Below are 17,607 nucleotides of genomic sequence, written 5' to 3'. Positions count from 1 at the left end.
ATGCAAACATTATTAATACACTATGTTGGTCAACCCTGCCTGGACCAAGTCTTTTCTGTACTATAGCTCATTAAATCATTGCTGAAATTCTGCACAAATGAAGACAGCTTAAGTAATGAGGAGGACTGTGGCCCTTGTTTTTTATTTGCCTTCTCTTTAAAACAGCATTTCTTTCTTGCAATTATATGTAGGATTTGAACCAGAGTCACCCCGGTCAAAACAATTATACTGCTCATTCATTAAATCATACTAAAGTGCTTTTTAGAGGGCTATCAAGGATCCATTTGCATCACCAAAAATTATGCTCAGAGGGCTAGGACCAAGTAAGCCATACCAGTAGCAGACCTATGGATATCAATTGATATGACTAAATTGCCCATTGGTTTCAATGGGTATACTCTATGTGGACTTAGCTGTGCAACTCGAAATCAGTTTCCTTTTAAGTGGTCTCATTATTATTATTGTTAATTTCCAGTTGACAAACCACACTATCTTGCAGCAACCATTCTTCCTCCTTGTAATAAGAAAAGATAAAGTAGATGGGTTTTTTTGTGGTCTTACAATTATTCCTCACTTCCGGCTTGCAGTTGTGAACTACTTGCAGCATCCAGCTATGCCCCATGAGCCTTCACAAAACAATGCATGTCCACATAACTATGTTTTGTGCTGTTGGTCCTGGAAAATTGCTTTTGTGTTACACTGTAGTAGATGGAACAATGTGCCAAAGGTGCTATCATCTCCCCCAAAAAATCCTTTTTCAAAGCTCAAAACCACATACAGATGTCTCCTGAGAACAGTACTGACTGCTATTGTCCCAGTATAAAAAAAAACCACTACTGGATCCCAGAGCAGAAACAGAAAGATATGTCCCTCCACACTAGTACTGCAAACATAGTACCCACTTTGTGTTTATTGCTATTGAGCAGCACAGCGTAATATCAAGCAGACTCTGAAATTAATTGATGGCCTCTTACATTATTTAAACATTGACATTTTTCACTTAGAGTGAGTATTCAAGTGAAAGCAATTATAACTTGATTATTTATCACATCAATAAGTCATGGTACATTAAATTAGACCTGAGATGATTAAGGATGTCTTGATGATTTAGTATTTGATTAGAGCCACAGGACTACAATTTCAAATTTAATAAATATGCCAGTAGGTATCTTCAGTGCACTAAGCATTTTTGCTACAACTTGTTTGAGTGCAGTTCCGCTGTATAAGAATGTAGAAGTTTGCAAATATTCAAAGAGTCTGATCCTGTGCTCTGTTGGGTATAGAACAGGGACCATGCTTAGGGCTTCAAGCAATGTCATTCGTTATGTGCCAACTTCATGCCTAGATTATGTAGTAAACATTTTTTTAAAAAAAGAAAATTCTCTTTGCGGTTGTGCCAAGACCAAAGTGGGGGGGGGACTTCCGGGTTGGTGCCTCCGGTAATGGCGGATTTCCTCTGACCGGGAGGAATCTGCTCCGTGGAAATTTGGGTCTGGCTGCCATGGCGAAGGCGGAGACCCGTAAAAATCACAGGCGGGAGAAGCCTGTGAACGTGGGATTCGGCGGGGAAACCCGGTTTCGGGGATCCAGAGTGACGTGGGGTGAGCGGCGCGGTGCTTCGAATTGTCTGCTTCTTCCACGGAGCGAAGCCGCATAACTGTTGCCGGAGAGCATTGACTTTTTCCTGTGGACAATTTGACTCCAAAGTAATTACCCGTGAGTAGAGCTGAGACGGGAGAATCGGATTTTAAACGTTTAATTTGGCATCGAAACGGGGAGGTTCAAAACAGGAAGTCCGCCTTCCCTATTTGTAAACAGACTGAGGCAAGGAGGCTGTAGGCTGAAGTCTTGGAAAGCCTTTTGTAAAAGTCTAAATTTCCATCGATAAAGAGCATAAAACCCCCCTTGGAGGCAGGAGAAGAGGGGGGGGAGTTGTGGACTGAGTATGCCTGCAGGAGAGAGTGAAGGGAGTTAAAATACTGCCACTCTGACCCTGGAAACGGGCTGCCAGTAGGACTGACGTTTTGGAATGTTCATTGACAGCACTTAGAACGTTCCTTGACAGCTAGCAAAGTAAGAGAAATACATTGTTTCTATTGTCTTCGGCTGCTTCTAAAAAGGAGTAAAAAGTAACTGAAATCTGAAACTAACTTTGGATTGTATGAGTTGCGTTTAAAGGGGACATTGTTGACTATTATAAATAGAAACTGTTTGCTCCTAGTGGAAGTCTCTGAAATTGGTTACTTTATAAGAGTTGGGCTAGGGGGACTTCCAGCTGCAAGATAAAAATTGTGAGACTCTGAGATTGACCTTGAATCTCTCAAGTGTTATGGTAAATGGAAAGGAAAAAACAGATGAAATGTCGACAGAAGAGGCCTTAGTGGTCGCATTAGTGAAAATAAACGATTCGCTGGAACAGCTTCACAGGAAAACAGACAATCTGGGACAAAAGGTGAACACCAACACAGAAACCATCCAGAGATTGATACAGGAATTTACCTTGACACGGCAAACTGCGGATGAAGTCAGGGAGAAAACCCTTGCTGCTGAATGTAAAACAATACAACTGGAGTGTGAGAGAGCCCCATCCATTCAAAGGCAACTCGATGTGACATCTGTTATGATGGAACTTAAAGAAAAACAGATGAATTTGAGGACCGGAGCCCTAGCTGAATTGGGAAAGGAAAGCTTGACAGAGCTTCAGGAGGAGACAGGACTAATATCGGTTGAGAAAGAGAGGCTTTTGGGGGTCAGTATGACCGCCAAAAATGTGAATTTATTTAAGGGTAACTGTGAAGGACGTTGGATTGAAGAGAAGGGGGATTGGGAAATGTGGACAAATCTGAAGTTGCTATTGTTGGGCCGAGCTGTTGTGGTGGGGATGAGGGTTGCTGTGTTGCCGGGGATGCTTTTGTTCCAAATAGTGCAAGTTTTGGATGGGATGGATTGTTTCAGGAGGTGGCAGAGGGATGTTTTTGGATTTGTTTGGCAGGGCAGGAAGCCTCGAGTAAAATTTAAGATATTGACGGATGCTAAAGAAGGAGGTGGACCTGCCCTGCCAGCCCCCTAAACTTTGTTGTGAACCATCTGCTTTTTGCTGGCTGAGAGAATGGTTGTCTCTTGGAAGCACTGAAGTGTTGGATAATGGCGGATGAAGTTGATGGACTAGATGGAATTGGCGGAAAAGACTGGCAAGATCCGAGACCAGGGAGAAGAGTCGGTGGAAGAAGACTGGGAAAAGTTTAAAGATTATTTATAGAAATATTGTAAAATTAATGAATGTTAGAAGAATGTTGGAATGAAGTTATATGGCTTCAGTAGAAATGTTATAAGGAATTAAGTATAAATAGATTAATAGAGTATTAAAGGAAAATAAGGTTAAAATGTGTTAAGATAATTATAGGATAGAAAACAAGGGAAGATGGAAAGGAATTGCTGAAATAATTAATAGAAGTGGAATACAAAAAGGGAGGTGTGAGGAGTCCGTGGAAATATGTAAAAGAAAGATAAGATATTGGAAGTTTCTTTTTTCCCCTTCCTTCTCTTTTGATGTGTTTTTAAATTGTTTTTGTTCTGTTTTGTTAATTTTTATGTAGTGTTTTTGTATTGTAATGTACTGTTTTTTCTTTGTCTTTTCTGTAAGTGTTTAAATTGTTGTAAAAGGAATAAATATTATTATAAAAAAACAAAGTGGGGGGGGGGAGTCCACACATGGAGTTTGTCTTTTTCACAGCCTCTGCATACTGTCAACATCTTCATCTATATCTTCATTAAAAGTACCAAAGTCTGAATTGACAACTTAGTCCAAAGTATCTTAATGGCAGTGTTGCATTTATTGAAAGTTTCACTGGTCAGTTCTGCAGCAGAAAAGAACACTCTCACCAAAACTTTGAAAAAATCCCCAAGAAAGTCAACAACGCAACCTATTTTTTGATTGGTGTTAAATAATTAAAGCACACTAAAAGGGCCTATCTTCTTAGTAGTTCTGTGTGAAAAAAAGAAATCAAGAAAAGTAGTGTTTTGTTCTTAGTTCTTGTTGGTGTCTTACTTCTGGAGTACACATTGCTAACAAGTTCAACTTCTTGACAAAAAGAAAGGCAAAACGTGTGTGTGTGTCTGTTTGTATTAATGTCATGGACTTAGAGCCAGGGGATGGGTGGTGGGACGAGTGGTCAGAGGGAGCAGGGTGGGTGGAGAAGGTGTCAGAAGCTGAAGAGGTAACAGGGTTTGGTTAGCAGGAAGAGACTGTGGCAGAGAGCAGCACAGAAGCAGAGAATGAAGAGGATGGGGGGCAAGAAGCAGAGATGAGTCAGGCTGGTGAAGAAGCCAGGGGGGTCTCCCACTCATGCTGCAACCATTTCCCCTCCCCCCTGGTCTCCCAGGACCCAGTATGAAGAGAGACATGACAATGGAATATCAGATTGCTTGGGAAGGACACAGGCGAGGAGGAGACTTAGGGAACTGTGGGACGGTGGGGACCTTCAGCCCCCACAACTGTCTCATAGGGGCAGGATCTACCAGGACAAGTTGCTGTGCTCACTAGGCATGGCCTCCTGAGTCAACCTTGTTTCCTTGAAGGAAGAATTAATTCATTGATGCCGTGTGATTTATTGCTGACCTGCTCCTGGCACATGCTCCTAACAGTTGAATGTAAAAGTGGTTTGTTTGTTTTTTAATTAAAGAGGGCTCTACACTTCATAAGGCAGATGTGTTTGCTTTGTGCACGCCAGTGCAACGCTCATGTTTTTTTACAAGAAATATATAAAGAGTGAAGGATGAAATGCACCCATTTACATGATTATGGGGACCCAGGCCCACTCAAGTGTTCCATGTATGGCAATCTGAGGAAGTGTTACATATCCCCTGTGTATCAAATATAGTTGTCTGAGTGCTTGGAATATGGCAATATGCTTCCAACAGCCTTGAGGGGAGGCATATGGATTATTAAATCAATACAGTGGTACCTCGGGTTACATACGCTTCAGGTTACAGACTCCACTAACCCAGAAATAGTGCTTCAGGTTAAGAACTTTGCTTCAGGATAAGAACAGAAATCGTGCTCTGGCGGCGTGGCGGCAGCAGGAGGCTCCATTAGCTAAAGTAGTGCTTCAGGTTAAGAACAGTTTCAGGTTAAGAACGGACCTCCGGAATGAATTAAGTACTTAACCCGAGGTACTACTGTAGTACAAAAACACTGTTGGAGGTAGCATTGTACTATGACATGAGAAGTACAAAAAAAAAAAAAAAAAACCTGGCCAGGCAAATAAGCACTAAATTGTATTCAGAGCTTTTGACTTGCGGAGAAACACTCGATGATTCGTTTTGCTTCTGTTTGTTTTTTCCGCTTCAGGTATATCAATATATGCATGAAACCATAAACGTTAATGGCTGCCCCGAATTCCGCGCAAGGGCAACAGCAAAGGTAGGGTGCTTGCAGCTTTAAAATATACACTCCTAAGATGCCCCAGTAATTGACTGTGCGCGTGTATGTTTCAGGTATTCGTGTGTAGACTGTAAGAAAATTTAGACATCAGTGGCAGCCCAGAGTCTAGAACCAGTGCTACTTTCCAGGTAACAACTATAATGGCAAATTCAACCTTTGTGCTGCTGCTTCTGTAGCTTAAGAAAAGAGAATGCTTTCCAGAATAAAGAGGCTTGCAGTGTGGGGAGCGGGGAGCCAGCTTCAGGTCAAATCTACTATTTCATTGCATAGAACAATGTACTGGCCATTTGCGCTTCTTTAGCTAAGCTCTCCTGTAACATTTTTTTTTCTTCATAGTATGGCACAGGCCAGCCTTTAGGACAGTAAAGGTTCTCACTTTCAGAGATGCTGAACACATATTTCCTCAACAGAAAAACAGAGCCTTATGATGAAATTTCAGGAAGCATCCTTACAAATCTTTGTATGTGCCCAGCATCAAGAGAAATAATGGCTGTGTTCAGTTGCAACACTAAACCATTGGTTTTAGCAGTACAAGAAACTTCGCTTTTCCCAAGCTTCCTTCTTCTCCCATCTGGTGCAACTCCAAGGAGATTGGAAGTTTTTTCTTCCATCTTTGATTTACCAAAGTTTGGCATGCCATCTAAAACGTGAAATGGGGTTCAGATAAGCAAGTTAAGTTAATATACTATGGTTTGAAGTTAGCTTGTTTCTACCAACCATAGTTAAGATTAACCACAGTTTGTGTGGCTTCATATTACACAATAACCTGAGGTTAATCAAAGCAGAAGTAAAAGCTTCATAACTACTCAGGAATTCTGCGTAGGAGGGGCATGTGCAAGCCCACTGGGAGGCTAGAATCATCCTTGCAATGCTAAACTGTGGTTTAGCATTTTATCCAATCCATCCCATTGCTTTTGTAACTAAATCTGAAATGTACTTTTGTGTTCACATCGTGCAGGGAATAAACGTTTGCAATAAAATACACATTTCCTCATGGAATAGATTCTGCCTTATAACACTGATAAAACTTGAATGAATTTTCTCTGCATGAGTGAGGCAGGGGAAAGAAAACTAAGAAAACTGTAGAACTTTTACAAAGCATATGCACACAAACCTAAGAACACTGCTCTTTGCAAATCAAAGCAATTAATGCTAATGTTCTTTCCACAATTCCGGTGAAAGAATCCTGTTGATTTGAAATGGAGGAAAGCCAAAGTTTGATGTAGGGAAAACATTGTTTTAAATGTATCATTAAAACCATTAAAATAATGTGTTTTATATTATTAGAGAGTTAAAAACACACCATTCTGAGCCATGCAGTACTTTTTAACTTTAATAAGCTAAAGGTAGGTCTAAATAAAATTCCTCCATTATGTTATCAGCTTCTGGAACATTGCACATATCCAAGAGTGGTTTGAGCTTGAGCTTTGTAACTACTTATCCAAGAAAGGTGTGTTCTATATTATTTCTGCTGTGGATAGAAAAGTACAGTTAAAGGTGAAAAACTCTCCAGGTTTGCCATTCTCATTTCTTATTCATTTAGAACAGCAGAATTGTAGAGCAATGTTTCAATATCACAATATTTCCTGGTTTTTTCTGGGCTGTCTGCATTGCATTATCTTGTGCATTTATGTTTGACATTTAATGTGTGCATGGTTACAATTTTTGCATGATAACACATGTTGCATATGTAACTAAGGTCTCATACTCATGTTACCTAGTTCCATCCATTAAACATCCCTAATAGAACAATCTCTCATAGGACCTTTAGGAACCGTGGGCATCATTCCAGCAGAAGTTAAGCACTTTCTAGCATCATTTATTTCAATAGAAGAGTTATGTATGTGCTTGGGGCCAACATTCTATAGCCACTTGCCTGAGGCTAAGCCTCAATAGGACTTACTTCTGAATATGCAAATATAGGATTCTAGTGTATATCTCTCCTATGGAAATGAATGAAGCCCTTAAAGTGTTAAACTTTAGCTAGCTTCTTTCCTGCATTTTAACATGCCAAAGAAACATACAAAACACTTTGAAAAACAGTTGCTGGTGGGAAAATGTCTGTTTCCACAATGCAATTTGGTTTATTTTGAGAATTAAGGTATACTTCTAAACGTTGTTGGGGTTTTTTAAGCAATGCAATCCTAGTTTCCTACTGCTTTAATTTCAGCAACTGTTTTAATTTCAGGAGTCCTAAATTTATTTGACACAGTTATTTAAACTAAACTCCCCTAATTAAAGTATTTTTTCTTCCACTCCTTACCATTGCCAGAGTCCAGTGGCTCCACTTCGCATGTAAAGACTATGGTATACAGATTCCACTTTGCTGCTGAGGGATGTTGCATGCCTGCCCCTGCTAGCATGAAGCTCAGTGTGTGCATAATAATAATAATAATAATAATAATAATAATAATAATAATAATAAATTTTATTTATATCCCGCCCTCCCCAGCCGAAGCCGGGCTCAGGGCGGCTAACAACACTAAAATAGTGCAACATTATAAAAACATCATAAGAATTAATTAAAATCAAAATTGATGGCAACCATAAACTAAAGTATTGTAAAGATTGCCAAAGGAGGGAGTCAGGCTGTGCCCTAACCAAAGGCCTGGTGGAACAGCTCTGTCTTGCAGGCCCTGCGGAAAGATGTCAAGTCCTGCAGGGCCCTTGTCTCTTGTGACAGAGTGTTCCACTCTGCCCTGCAGAGCTTTCAGTTGTTAATCAAACCTGTTAAAACATTTTTAAATGTTACTATGAAAATACATTTTTAATCTATTTAAGGGGGGGACTCCCTTTTTTGTAGTCTGGCAAAGCTTACTTTTTATTATCATTATTCACAGCAGAAAGAGTTTGCATTATAAAAATTTAATTTAAATAACAATTTAGAGTGTTGGTGCTGACCTTTAAAGCCCTAAACGGCCTTGGCCCAGTATACCTGAAGGAGTGTCTCCACCCCCATCATTCTGCCCAGACACTGAGGTCCAGCTCTGAGGGCTTTCTGGTGGTTCCCTCACTGTGAGAAGCAAAGTTACAGGGAACCAGGTAGAGGGCCATCTCGGTAGTGGTGCCCGCCTTGTGGAACACCCTCCCATCAGATGTCAAGGAAATAAACAACTATCTGACTTTTAGAAGACATCTGAAGGCAGCCCTGTTTAGGGAAGTTTTTAATGACTGGTGTTTTAATATATTTTTAATATTTTGTTGGAAGCCGCCCAGAGTGGGGAAGCCAAGCCAGATGGGCGGGGTATAAATTATAAATTATTATTATTATTATTATTATTATTATTATTATTATTATTATTATTCAGGTTTCATAGGGAGGTCACATTCTAGAGAACATAGAAAACTGCTTATAGATTTAGAAACTTTACCGAAATCACGGCATTCCTCTGCCCAGAAAAACTTCTCCAAGTCGTGCACAGAACTGATTTTCATATTTGCTTCATGTGCATGGGTTGCGTTTATGAAAACAGAGATTCCCAAATGTGCAGGAACTCCATGTGAGCCTCTGAGCACATGTGAAACTCCAAACTTGGGATTCATGCACGCCAGTCCTAATACCAATGATGTTGGCACATAACTGTGCTTGGAGGCCTTGGGCAATTCTGTACTAAATGCTCCACATCAATACTTCGTATTCAGAAGAATTGTGGAATATTTGCTTAAAATTAAGGAATTGCAAATACTGTTTCATGCAAATTAATATTTTAAACAAAGTCAGCACCAGTGCTTTTCATTGTACTCGCTATATGCTGAAGAGATGTGTTTTCTTCTAGGCAACAGTTGCTGCCTTTGCAGCTAGTGAAGGCCATTCTCACCCTCGAGTGGTAGAACTGCCAAAGACTGATGAAGGCCTTGGCTTTAATGTAATGGGAGGAAAAGAACAAAATTCTCCTATTTATATTTCTCGCATAATTCCTGGAGGAGTAGCTGAGAGGCATGGAGGACTCAAACGGGGAGACCAGTTACTTTCTGTTAATGGAGTGGTATGTGAACACGTTAATTGTTATTTTTTTATGAACTGTGCTTTTTGAAGGAGCTTCAGCTCCCATGCTGCAAGTAAGAAGTCATAGCTGGAAATACTGTGGGCTGTGTCCAGACATCACCGTCTACGGATGGAAATGCTCCTTCCATCCATGGAAGACTTTTGCCATTTCCCTCTCCCTACACTGCTTCAGAGAGTCACCTAATCCTCAGGAACTGTGGAAGATGGTCCTAGAGGTTGTAGTGGGAGGAAGGAACAGACAAAAGCTGTCTCCTATTGGTCTGTCAATGGGAGTGTCCCATGAGTTCCACTGAGGGGATGCTCCCACAGGTTGGAGTGAAATCTGGATACAAACCATTATATGTAGCTCTTGAGTCTTGATGGGTCCAGTGTGGAATTGCAAACATTTGTTGTGTTGTTACAAAAAGCTGCTGTTATGATATGCAATATTAGGAATAGTTTGCAAGTCAGTGATAATTAAAAAAAAAACAAAGCAAAACAACAGGCAGTCATAATGTGACATTTCAGATACAAAAATTGCAAAGTGGAGATTTTGTGTAGCCATATATTGATTTTAGAAGGGTGTTTTGGGGTGCAGTAAATCTGTATGTGCCAGTTATCTGAGAATTCATCCCTGCAGTAGGTGCATCAATACAAGCCAACTGCATATTTAATATAATTCTTGCACCAACTGCAAAAAGCTAAAAGACTTTAGGGCTTTATTAAGCTGCTGGAACTGTGTTTTCTGCCCTGATCCTGGGTTCTGCTTTCTTGCCTTTCACTCTCCCTTGGACACTTTCCAGCAGCCAGGGGTAAGAAGTTCAGGTATTGCCTTCCAAACCCAAGTCCTTAATAGAAACTCACCTCTTGCAATATGTGGTTTTTCACTATTCTTTCCTTTTGTAATCAGAGCGTGGAAGGAGAGCACCACGAAAAAGCTGTGGAGCTCCTGAAGGCCGCTAAGGACAGTGTCAAGCTAGTGGTGCGCTACACTCCCAAAGTGTTGGATGAGATGGAGGCTCGCTTTGAGAAGCTAAGGACAGCACGGCGCAGACAACAGCAGCAGTTGCTAATTCAGCAGCAGCAGCAGAACGCACAACAAAACCATATGTCGTAGGTGAGAGAATCCGATGGTCTTGCTTTTAGCCTACCGTTAGAAAAGACTTTTGGCATGTCGTGATCCATAGCCTGCTTGTAGTTTCGCAAGCCCTGCTTTAACAATTTGGGTTTAGGTGCTAATACATAATTTGCTTTGACATGCCATACCCTAAAATCCTTGCTCAGTGTTGATTGATAATAGAGCAGCAGGGGATTATTTCATAACTTAGATTTTATGCAGAATTCTCAAATATAGTTGTTAGGCTCAAGTTCAAAATTCAGGAATATGAACTGAATCATATAGAAATACCAGATCACGCCTAACCCCTGACCTGTGCTGCTGGAGGGAGTTACGAGGCAGTGTCTGGTCGTTGACCTCTGTTGGCTGGCTTACTGCACCCTCTAAAAAGCACAGTGGTTGAGCAGCTATCTCCAGCAGTGTTCCCACCGATGACATCAAGTGTTGGACCCTGATGTGGGGTAGAGCAGACCAGAGCTGGATCCATAGCTGCTCCATCACCTGCACAAGGAATAGGATTCCTCTGCAGGACACCTGGTCTCAATACAGTTTTTGTATCTGTTGGCTCCATTGCACAATTGCAGTTGTATGGAAACTCTTTACAATTAAGACCAGTAGTAGGCAGCATGGTGGGCTGGCAACATTCACCTGACCTCTGGGTGGTCACATCCCTGCTGCTAACTGAGACATAGATGGAGAGGGGCAAGGTTGCAAATGCAATGGCAGAACCAATCCAGTTCTCCCACTGGTGCATTTGCACTGTGCCATCCTTGTCCATCCCGACACCTTGTCCATCCCCTTTTACCTTCAGTAGGCAGAGACGGCATGACCACCTAGAGTTCATGTGAACAGAACTGCCCCACCATTCTCTACAGATCCAAACACAAAGCAAAAAAGAGCAGACTACATTTATCATTTGGTTGCTGGACCAATTGACTGGCCCTTAGTTGCTAGGGCTACTAATGGCTGCATGATATTAACGCTGGGCAACACCAGTGTAGTGACTCCCTGGTGGCTACGTATATGGTAGATGAAAAAGAGTAATGAAGGAAATAGACAGAAGGGACAGATGTTGGTTAATTCCTCAATATTTCTGTTGTTGTTGTTTAATTATAGATCGTCCTCGAAGAAGAAATTCCAAACCAAGAATCCAACAATTTAGCAGCAAAGCTGTATTTTGAATTCCAACATGCAGTAAAAGAGCAGCAGCAATGACAATACAACAGCTGCATTCACCAGCAAACTGTGAAAGGCTGCCATAAGAATTGCTTGGCAGGTCAATAACATAGTGAAATCCTTCCAAAAAAGGTTTTTCGGTGTTCTGAAGTCCTAGGATGAAAGGTTTCTTTGACTCCTGTTCCGTGTGGTAAGGCTTTTTTAAAAAGAAAAAGAACACTCTGTAAAATTGAGAGTTTTAGTAGTGAATGAATGAATGAATGAATGAATGTGTCAATGGTCCAATCCTGCTTGCTTTACAGTGATACTTCAGTGGGAATTTATCAGATGGATGCAAGATGGGGCCACTGCTGAGAATAACAACTGTCCAGTATTTCTGGTCCTATCTAACCTAAGCCATGCTTTTAAAAGGATCAGAACTAGTTGATTCAGAATGTAGATGGAAAGTGCTCTAGACTGCACACTGAAAGCAATGTGCTGACATTTGGGTGCTGACAATTGAATGCCACCCCTTTTGTGTCCACGGTTCCTAAGCCAGTAAGTGATACATGTGAGGAAGACCACCTTTTAAATGTACAAATCTCCCTATCTGAATTGAGGCCTGTGGCCCCAAGACATTACAAATTCAGGGAGAAATGGCATCAGTTGTAAAATGTTACCACTTACAAAAGCCCTTCTTGCATCTTGCAAAACATCTTCACTTCACAATCTTGTACAGGTGCTTTGATCTGAAATCCAGTTTGTAATCTAGTTCTCTACTTTTTTTCCTTCCTGGGAGTTATTACAATATTTATACTGTGGCTGCAGTGTTGAGTTGATTAATCAATGGATCTAAATCAAAATATTGCTACTTGATGAAAGAGATGCTCCTGATTAATTTTTGTTTTCTATTTGATGGTTAATTATTATTTTTAATGCAAGTGGTTATAAATCCATGGGGGGCACTTTCCTCTTCCACCTCGTAGGAAGTAATGGTTCTTCTGAGATCATGCTTGCTCCACCACATGCTTGCATCATCTAAAAACAATGGAGGAATTTTTCTTCTTCAATACTATAGTTTTGAACTCATTTGGAACTATGTAACCTTAACAGTACAATGCTGTATGTGTCTACTAAGAGTAAGCCCCACTGAGTTCTATGCAGCTTACTCCTAGGTACCTTGGAGTAGCAGCTTACTCTACCACGTACCTTGGAATAAGCCCCATTGAATTCAATAGGCTTCTTTCTGAGTAGACATGTGTACTGTTGCACTTCATACCCTATACAGAATAAATAATAATAATAAACAATTTGGGCAGATTTTTATCAGTGGATTAATCAACTAAACTTTCTTTTAATCAAACAACAGCCCTAGTTTATACAGAATTTTATTTGTAAAAGCATTTTTACTCTTGGTGTATTCATAAATTCTGTTCAGCAGGTTTAATTCTGTCTTCTGTAAGTAGTAAGACTAGAGGACCCTTGAACTGTATTTTTAAATATAGATATTGCTAGTATTATAGCTATAATTATTCAGAAATCTATAATGTTTACAGTATATTTATAAGATATATATGATATGATATAATAAATAAATCTATATCTATAGATATATATCCCCAACATATATATATTGTCAGAATGTATGTGTTCCAGAGGTAGGATCTGTACTTATTATATATTACAAATGTTTTAAGATAATGTTAATGAGACAAAAAATTCTTTTGGGGAAAAAATAGATAAAACAGGGTATCAGTATTTTCTCTATTTTTCAGATATATTCTTTATTTTGTTTATGTTTTTGGATTTAATACACCCAAATACTTAGTCAAGAAAGCTGGCATAGCCAGGTGGCTGAGAAACTGAGCTACAAATCTCATGTTTTGCTACAAACTCACTAGGTGGCCTTGGGCAACTCACTCTCCCTTTCAATCTCAGTCGCCCCCCTACTATATGGGGGATAACAATGCTGACTTACCTTACAGGGTTGTTGTAAGCATTACAACTAGATAAGTTAGTGCACACGAAGCACAATGGACACTTGAAAGTGCTATACAAACCTTGAGCATTATTATTATCCCATAGTGGGAAGGCAGGCTTCCCCAAAGAGGCACAAAGGATTGCTAAAATAATATTAGGATTTGTTTGACTTGTTCAACATAGGTCTGATCTACACATGCAGTAAAAATGAGGTTGGTTATCCAGGTGAGAACAGTAAGGGGCTTTAACCCTTTGCCTCATCTGCAAGTGTGGTGGAGTCTCCTTCTTTGGAGGTCTTTAAGCAGAGGCTTGACAACCATATGTCAGGAGTGCTCTGATGGTGTTTCCTGCTTGGCAGGGGGTTGGACTCGATGGCCCTTGTGGTCTATTCCAACTCTATGATTCTATGATTCTAAGTCCCAGTTGGAATTGGAACCCAGTGCCTGCTATTTGCATTGGAAGAGAATATTCCGTTGGCACCAAAGAGCCCTGTTGCCCCATGGCAAGGTTCCAATCCACACCTGCCACTTTTACAAAGCCATTCACAAAATTGCTCATTATGTGATTGGTGTGTCTTCTAGGTTGGCCCCTCAGCAGGGTTGGTCCTACTAATGGGCAGAGTGAGGTGGCTGCCTTAGGCAACATATGTCAGGAATGGTGGCAAATTGATGAGGGATAGAGCTATATTGCCATGAGGCCTGCCCTGCCCCCCCCCCCCGCACTGCCCTCTTGTGTGGTGGTGGCCGCTGTCCTGTCACTAGCGTTGAAGTTAATTCATCAACCAATTCAATTGGCTTCTGTCTGTGCTGTAGGGAGAGCTGCCACCTGGTCCTTCACCTCACACAACAAAATGTTTGGGGACATTCCTGGCTTTCAAACTGCTTGTGATACATCATATTTTTGAATGCTCCCCTGCAATTCCCTTCATTTGGGTTTCCAGCACAGCAGACTTTATTATTAACATACTGGATTATTTTTTTTACTTGCAATGAGTCTCCCCCCCCTTTTTTTTTCTTCTTTGGAGTAGCATTCAAAAATAAGATCTTCTGAGTTATACAGTCCATTCTACCAGCTCAGGATTTAACCACTCCATTCTACTACATGTGCAGCCCAGTCTATTGCTACTGGTGGTTAGGAAAGGATATCACATCCTCATGCCTTAGCCATGAAGTCAACCCATCTTGATCTTTTTCAATTAACCCTAACCCCCACAGGTCTCATGCAGGGCTCTTTCTCAACCTGGTTACAAAATAGTCTTTAACCAGAAACATCAGGGATTTATGGGACCTTACGCATGCGAAGCAAGTACTCAACCACTGATTTCAAATGCTGGCATCGTAACAAACCAATCTCAGACCCAAGAATATAAAAAGACGTGCCGACACCTGCTGTCATCAGGATAATTTATAATGTGTGCAATTCATGTGAATTAGTTGCAAGTAATCAAATTAAAACGTCAGTTAAAATTTACATGCCGTTTCAGAACCATTTGAATAATAGTCATGTTGAAAGGTTGCTAAGGATGTCGTTTTGCTTGGGAATAATTTCTAGAAGTCGGTCCTAGAATTGTCATGGCTATGAAAAACATCCTTAAAGAAGAACAGCCATAGGAATTAGCCAGAGCTTAGATGGGTTTCGATGAACACACATAAACCTTCCTCTTTGTAAGAAGTCGGGTGGTGCTTTGTGCAAAGATTTTTGAAAATAATTTGCGAAAAGTACTTCTAAGGCCAAATTAAAGTTATGGCCATGGCTCTTTGACACAAAACACATGAGATTTAGGATCATGGCTTTTGAAAATATGAGATAAAACATAATTGTGTGGAATTGTGTTTTTAGTATTGTTTCAGTGATGTCTGGAACCAGGACAGTGCAACTACATTAGCCCTGTGCCATCCAACTTTAAACGTGGAATTTTATATTTGGGTTTTAGTTTGTTGTGTTTACCAAATGTGATGTGTGTTATGAAATATCTAGCTTCTTAAAAATGATATTGCTTAAGGGTTTATGTCAGAATTGAGTGTACAGAAGCTGTTTTCACCTTCCACACATTCTGTATTATGTTAATACAAACCTCAGTTATAGCCAACCCTGTAAAATGTTGTTATATATTTAGCATACGTTGTTGTCAAACTCCACCAGAAAAATAAAGATTTTGATAAAATGACAGTGCATAAGGATATATTGCATAAGTAGATTGTCACTCATATTTCAATAGTGAATATCAACACAATTTGGATCTTATGGTTTAATAAATTATTTACACAGAATGTTTGTTTCCTGTTCCAGTTTACTATTAATGTGACATGCAGAGGCATTTAGACTGTGGCTGCAGAGCCATATGCTGCATAGGAAAGTTTTTAAACTGTGAATGTAGAAGTAGAATCCACTGATATGCCTCTTTACAAGGAGAGTTATAAGAATCTGCAGTTCATGTTGGTGCAATGTGAACGATGTATTAGATTGCACAGTGCTTGGTCTCATGCATTGAGGAGCATATCTCCCACCTCTGGATGTTCTAAGAGAAGAGTGCCAGGCTCACTGGGTTACCATAGCAACACCAGTAAGGTCAAGGGCATGACTTGCTGGGTCATTCACCCTTCGCAAGAATGTAGAGATGGTTATACTATTCCTGTTTGCTGCCATGGTCTGACTGAGAGATTTGGGTAGGTTTTACACAGCGGCATTAGCTAGCATGGTGATAGCATTAGCCGATCACTCTATACATTTGTATCTCTACTTCAAAGACCAGAATAACTGTATATAGTAGATAGTAGTGTTTAGCTTTGTCTTGTATCTGGAGACAATAAACACTTTGTTACTTTGAACTATGTGGGAGAGGAGTTTTTTTCTGTCAACCAGAGACTCTGGAAGAGGAAGTTCTGCTGGGAGCAGGAAGTGTCTGGTGTCTCTGCTGGTGTTCCGCATTCTCTGCTGATAAATCGCATGGCTGAGGTGTGGTGAATGACCAGCTGACTTCCACAAGTCACCAATAGTTCACCCATTTTTCTAACCACATGCTAGGACTAGGAGGAACAGGGCATCACAGATCTGCAAGAACCCAAGTAATGGTTCCTTTGGCATCATGGACCCCACTGAGAAGAAAGAAGCAAGAGGATGAAAATTGCAGAGACTAGAGCTTTAAAAGATGTGCGTCTTGCAGCTTTTTGATACGGAGCTTTTAAGATTATGTATATGTACTTGCTATGCATCCTCATTCTACTTTTGAGCCCAGATCCCTGCTGCTGGAGTGGCATTTTGTCCCCAAATAGTTGTTGTTGTTTTTAGTTAACATTTTCTCCCTTTCTATGTTCAAATTCTCATGACGACAGAAAGGCATGTTTAGTGACCTTCTCTTTTGTTAACTTTTTCAAAAGAAATCTAAAATGACTGAAGGCACAAGCGGCTATGCATATTGCTATGAATCCCTAGCTTGCATAACTATGTAACACAACATTTGCATTTCATTACAATATTTATGTGCTTCCTTTAAGAGAAAGAGAGAGAGAGAATCATGGCAGCTTCCCAAAAAACTCACCAATATTTCAAAATGGGGTTGCCAGGCTGAAATTGACAGGAAAGGAGCTAGAGCAGAAGGGTTGAAATTGGGGTGTCTAAAAACTACCACAAAATGCAGTGTTGCTTCTGCTATTGGAATGCACAGTATAGATTGGTATGCACATGAAGTATGATTTCAACTTAGTTCTTCACTGTAAATTTTCAAACCTGTTTTGTTTTGATGGTTCCTGATGGGTTTTATTAAGTAGGTAATCTTAACTATATTTTATCCCTCTGCAGACCCACTTATGTAGGATGCGGCAAAGAGAATACGTATGTGGTTGCAAGCATTTTTCAAAGTGCAGGGCTTTTGCAGACCCTCCCAGAAGAGAAAGCCATCTCAGCAGAGTTTAAATCCCATCTTAAGCA

General features: G+C 40.3%; 1 protein-coding gene across 2 annotated transcripts in view; it reads left to right on the top strand.

Moving 5' to 3' along the window:
* Nucleotides 1-16,508, top strand: part of LIN7A (lin-7 homolog A, crumbs cell polarity complex component) — a 40,211-nt gene extending 23,703 nt beyond the window's left edge. For both annotated transcript variants that reach the window (XM_082241394.1, XM_082241395.1), the window contains 5 exons: nucleotides 5,351-5,422; nucleotides 9,220-9,429; nucleotides 10,339-10,545; nucleotides 11,662-13,949; nucleotides 14,098-16,508. In XM_082241394.1, the coding sequence (XP_082097520.1) occupies nucleotides 5,351-5,422; nucleotides 9,220-9,429; nucleotides 10,339-10,545 (489 nt within the window). In that variant the 3' untranslated portion in view covers nucleotides 11,662-13,949; nucleotides 14,098-16,508. The remainder of the gene's footprint in view (nucleotides 1-5,350; nucleotides 5,423-9,219; nucleotides 9,430-10,338; nucleotides 10,546-11,661; nucleotides 13,950-14,097) is intronic.
* The last annotated feature ends 1,099 nt before the right edge of the window (nucleotides 16,509-17,607 follow it).

This window comes from Podarcis vaucheri (genome assembly GCF_965113315.1).
Source record: "Podarcis vaucheri genome assembly, chromosome: 10".
NCBI lineage: Eukaryota > Metazoa > Chordata > Lepidosauria > Squamata > Lacertidae > Podarcis > Podarcis vaucheri.
Note: the sequence above shows the minus strand (reverse complement) of the source record. Positions and strands in the feature narration are given on the sequence as shown.